This window comes from Cottoperca gobio, chromosome 21 (genome assembly GCF_900634415.1).
Source record: "Cottoperca gobio chromosome 21, fCotGob3.1, whole genome shotgun sequence".
Classification (NCBI taxonomy): domain Eukaryota; kingdom Metazoa; phylum Chordata; class Actinopteri; order Perciformes; family Bovichtidae; genus Cottoperca; species Cottoperca gobio.
Window position 1 is genome coordinate 22,880,855 of NC_041375.1, and position 5,173 is coordinate 22,886,027.

At 39.0% G+C, this 5,173-nt stretch overlaps 1 protein-coding gene across 1 annotated transcript in view; it reads right to left on the bottom strand.

Moving 5' to 3' along the window:
* The window catches only part of ift88 (intraflagellar transport 88 homolog), an 18,204-nt gene extending 13,328 nt beyond the window's left edge, over window positions 1–4,876 (bottom strand). The window contains exons 1-10 of the mRNA XM_029459425.1: window positions 4,672–4,876; window positions 4,242–4,304; window positions 3,355–3,414; window positions 2,843–2,896; window positions 2,497–2,560; window positions 2,266–2,335; window positions 1,649–1,739; window positions 1,118–1,222; window positions 294–396; window positions 1–168 (exon numbers count right to left, since the gene is read on the bottom strand). The exon at window positions 1–168 is cut by the window's left edge and continues 179 nt beyond it. Of these exons, the coding sequence (XP_029315285.1) occupies window positions 1–168; window positions 294–396; window positions 1,118–1,222; window positions 1,649–1,739; window positions 2,266–2,335; window positions 2,497–2,560; window positions 2,843–2,896; window positions 3,355–3,414; window positions 4,242–4,304; window positions 4,672–4,791 (898 nt within the window). The 5' untranslated portion in view covers window positions 4,792–4,876. The remainder of the gene's footprint in view (window positions 169–293; window positions 397–1,117; window positions 1,223–1,648; window positions 1,740–2,265; window positions 2,336–2,496; window positions 2,561–2,842; window positions 2,897–3,354; window positions 3,415–4,241; window positions 4,305–4,671) is intronic.
* Window positions 4,877–5,173: the final 297 nt, after the last annotated feature.

The window sequence follows — 5,173 nt, forward strand, 5'->3', positions numbered from 1 at the left end:
AGTATTGGCCCATGCGGACAAAGACCACGCCGATGTTCTGCATGATCTTGATCCTCATTTCCTTGTGAGCGTTGGAGATCTGATCCAGGGCCATCCGGTAGAACTTGATGGCTTTAGGGTAGCTCTTCTGTCTGACGTAGATGTTGGCCATGTTGACTTTCAGGCGGCCTGGAGGAGCAACACAGAGAGTGTTTGAGGGAAACCCACAGAAAAGGTACAACTGAGACAACAGATAATAGCAGCCACAGTTTAAACACATCTGTAATGAGCATAAAGCCAAGTGGTCTGCTCACCTGCGTTACTGAACATCTTGTTCTTCACGATGACCTGGTAGCTGTTTAGAGCCTCCGGGTACATTTCATTGTTCGCATACTGATTAGCGAGGTTGAGCAAAACCTGGAGATAACAGAATCCAATAATAAAAACAGACCATGAAGTCAGGATTCACAGAAGATAACGTTCTTTTCTGTGATCTGTGCCCGCATAGCTGATAAGTCTCCCTTTACCATCAAAATAACTAAAAGTTCATTCATATGAATGTGAAGAAATATTTATCCCACTGTCTTCTAATAAAAACCTTAATAAACATCATTGTATGAGCATAAAAGCTACGTATAACTTCATGCACCCTGACATCTACAGCAGCCGTTAGTAATGTACGTAGCATTTCTGAGCATGTCACACATTAATGTCACAACGAGACATTTCAAGCACTACAGTGGAGTTTAACAGCAGAAAAACAAACAGCTGTTCTTTTTCCTACAGAATCAAAAAGTAACAACTTCTCTGTAGTGCCAGCAAATAGCCCAGAATGCAATGCAGCTACTGTGCAAGACAAGAAGGTCATTACATGAGAACTCTTATTTGTACTAAACCACAACACTCTGGAAAATGTTGTTGAATCACAAGTAGAACAAGAAGGATGGTGGAGGGTTAAGTGGACTCACCAAAAAAGTAAGAATTATTACAAATTATTTGGATCAAAGATAAGAACTAAGAATGTAAAAAGCAGGTATTTATTTTTTATTAATAAACTAATGACAACCAGGTGGTACTTGTGGTTTTATCCTGTAGGAGGTAAGTGCTCAGTCATTATATTTACAACAGGCTTACTTACTGAGTAGGTGAGATCTAAATTGATGTGTTCCGCATTGCCAGACTGTTCCCTCTGTCTCACCAGCGCTCGCTCCTTCCTTCCGGCCTCTTTGGCTTTTTCAAGGGCCTGTAGCAACACATCAGTAGCAGCACATACAGTCAGGAGACATGCACATGCACATGCACATGCACAACAGTAATGACACCGACACCTTCTTTTTTTAGAGTGATGACATCATAAAATATGACGACAGACATTCAAAGTTTCATTCAGAAACCTCAACAGAAGCTTTGATTGTTAAAGAAAAAGGCATTCAGTTAACCCGTATGTTTTTTAATGCACTGGGAATAAGGAGGTTGATAAAAGCTTTATTACAGCGTTGAATGTATATGTATGTGAGGCGCCTCGTACGATACACTTTAACCTGATACTCAGTCCAGTATAGATCTGACACATTGAAACATTAATCCCTGCCTCACTTGCAGGCCCTTCTCTCCAAATCCAAACAGCCATTATCACTAAACATTATGTTAAAGAATGACAGAGTCTGACCAGCTGTAAGGCTCCAATGCTCTGCGCCATGCAGCTCTCTTCTATCAGGTCGTTCACTTTCTTCTCCAGGATCTTGATCTTCTCCTCAGGTCTGCAAGAACACAGAAACAGCTCAATTAATGTTTGTTAATGTTGCTACAATTTTCTGTCCACCGACTTCACAAGACATCAGCTGATTAGAGACAGTTAAGTCATAACTACATTTTAAAAAAGAGTGACAGAAAACTTCCCTCTCGCTCCGATTGAAAATTAAAGTGGAGAGAATTAAAATGTGTCCCAATACATCATACAGTTTGTGGCATTTACATTCACAGACAGGGCAGACACGATAAAAATCATACATGAATATGGTGGATTTATTATTAGTTGAAAATATATTGTGCTTTAACTACACAACAATTTCTTGGTTTGTCTTTGGATATAACAATTATATACATTATTTTGACAAAATATGCCCCTTTAGATCCTAATTCTAATATATGCAATACAGCACCTACAGTATAAATACCTTTATATAAATGTTTTCCTCACACACTGCTAAGATGAAAACACTATCTTTAGATGATGCAGAGATAATCTTCAACAAAACACTGAAACAGTTTAAAGAGACAACTCACGTGTCCTCATTCTTCGCCTCGAGTGGAGGTGCAGGGCCTTTGGACTGTCCCAGAGGGTCAAAGGACGAGCCTGAAAATACAAATCCATACTAATTATCATACAATATTGTTTACATACTTACAATCTGTCCATAGCGATACACATAGATGTTAATACTAATAAAAATAGGGCCAATGCCATAAAGTGGGGGAGCAAATAGCTATTTCTGTTTGTGAGTCCCTTGAACTCACCACGGGTCAAGGAGGATGTGTAACCTGCGGCTCTGACAGCTGTCATTGGTCGAGCTGCTCCATCCTGTCACATTTGAAAACAGCAAAAGAATAACAAAACATATAGCGATAGATTTCCTCATGTGCTTGACAGAGCTTTTGTTAATGTTGAGCAGTATACGAGGTTGTTATTGAGCTTTGAGTAAATACATGATATTGGCAAGTACAAAATACACACATTTAAATGCACAACAAAAACTATAGTGGTCACATTAATACCACTACACATCTAGTACGGAGTAAGATCAAGAATGGGAAATTAATGTATAATAAAAAAAACTATGCAGGAGCTTCAAATCCCCCTCACCTGCACGGCTCCAGTCATGGGTCGGCCCATTGAAGAGGCCAAAGGGATCCGAGCCTTCATGAAACAATAAATATAAGACACGTGAAATTAATTTAGGCATGTTTACCAGACAATATCATTTATCAAACATGTTCATTAATAAGTGTACATTTAAAGTGCTCTTCATCTTAGTTAATGTGTGAGTGTATGTTGTTTCTTTATCCTGTAATCTTTATGTAGGCCAAGATCAGGATCAAGATCAGCTGCACACTGTGACACCTACTGTCTGTACCTGTGAATGTATCTGTGCAACAGAGATGCTTACGTGACATATTGTCTAATTCAAGTCTTTTACAAAGAAAGATATACTCTGAAGAAAGTCTGTGGGGACCAGAGTGTTTGATGTGCTGATTCTTGTCTTGAAAGGAAAAGCAGTGTCAGACTCTTTTTTTTTTTTTACAAGATTACTTGAGCTGCAAGTGTTGTAAGAGTTTTCAAATAAGGTAATTCTTATTCCATGTCATTGTACTCACTCCAAAGGAAGTAGCTAAAGGCCGAGCGCCGATGGCAGTGCCAGGAAATTTGGCAGTCATCTGAATAATTAAAAGACATGTTATTAACAAATTAGTGAAATTAAGACATACTTTTTCATCCCTCAATCTCTCTCCTTCTCTCTCTCTCTCTCTCTCTCTCTCTCTCTCACACACACACACACACACACACACACACACACACACGCACACACACGCACACACACACACACACACAGAATGTTGGAAATGGAAGTAAATGGAGGATTTTTAATCCTCCATTAATGGTCACACACATGTACAGCACACACAGAAATTTAGACTCTGCATTTAACGCGCCCTAATATTAGGAGCAGTGGGCAGCTACTGCACAGTGCCCGGGGAGCAGTGTGGGGGTCCGGTGCCTTGCTCAACGGCACTTTGCAGCGCCCACCCTCCATACTTGGACCGGCGACCCTCCAGTTCCCAAGCCAAGTCCCTATGGACTGAGCTACTGCCGCCCATTACCTCAAAAATATTACTTAAAGTACAAAAGTATTAGCATCAACATATAATTATAGTATCAAGAGTAAAAGTTCTCATTATGCAGATAGCCCATTACTGCATAATGAAATATAATTATTGAAGCATTGACGTATACATCACTTTAATGTTGCAGCTGGTAAAGATGGAGCTAATCTCACTACTCTGTCTACTTGAAACCTATACTTAAAATTATATATCATAATTATATTATTTAAAGCTATTAAATAAATGTAATGGAGTAGAAGTATAAAGTAGCATTACATGGAAATACTTAAGTAAAGTACAAGTACCTCAGAATTGTACTAAAGTACAGTACTTTAGTAAATGTACTACTAAAACACAAACACACTACGGTCGGTACTTACTGGAGGTCTTCTTCCATGACTTGTCCTCACTGCTTGCTGAAAGCCCACATCATTCTCCAACTCCTTCAAATTGGTCAATAATTAGTCATTATACTTTAAATACCATTGTCAAATGCAAACATGTTATTGTATTGTACTGCTTGCTGAAACATTGTATTGATAACATTAGGCACTTATTTGAAATAACCTGCCCAGAGACAGTTGAAGATGTATTAATGTGGACTGTCCCAGGTAGATAAATACAAAATAATGAAAAGCAGACGTTGTACAGGCACATTAATACTTTTAAATATATTTGTGCTGTAGTTCGTCACCTCTCCAGCTCGTAGCATTAATTGTATCTTTGTTAGATACACTTAAATGCAAACGGATTTGAGCTAACTAGCTGGCAACTTCAGAGCTAGCTAATATAGCATTGCTGCTAACTCACTTCGGAGTCAAATGTTGGATTATAGTCGTTGTAACCCGAATATAGATCCTCCTCCTCCCCAGCCAGATGCACATTTTCCATTTCTCTCTCTCCGGTGAGGTGGTGTAACGAAACGCTCATGAATATGAAAAACAAACAGGTATTTCTTGGAGGTAAAAGAAAGACTAGTTTGTTGTCGTTTCAGGATTTCAATCCCACAATTCAATGCGGCGTGGGTGGGGCAGTTACGGTTTTCTAACCCCTGATTGGTTACTTACGCGTCAATCATCAATCAGCATTACCATGATTGGCCAAAACTGATTTCACCCGTTGCTAGGATACAAGTGTAAGCTACCCGCTTGATTTTACTTGTTTTCAATCCCATTTTACTTTCGTCTCAGACTAAAAACTTACGTTATGTAAATATGACTTATAATAAACAATTACAGCTAATTAATGTCGGATGTATCGTTTCTGCTTTGTTTTTGGCCACTTTGGGGTTATTTGGTCCTTCTAGGATACC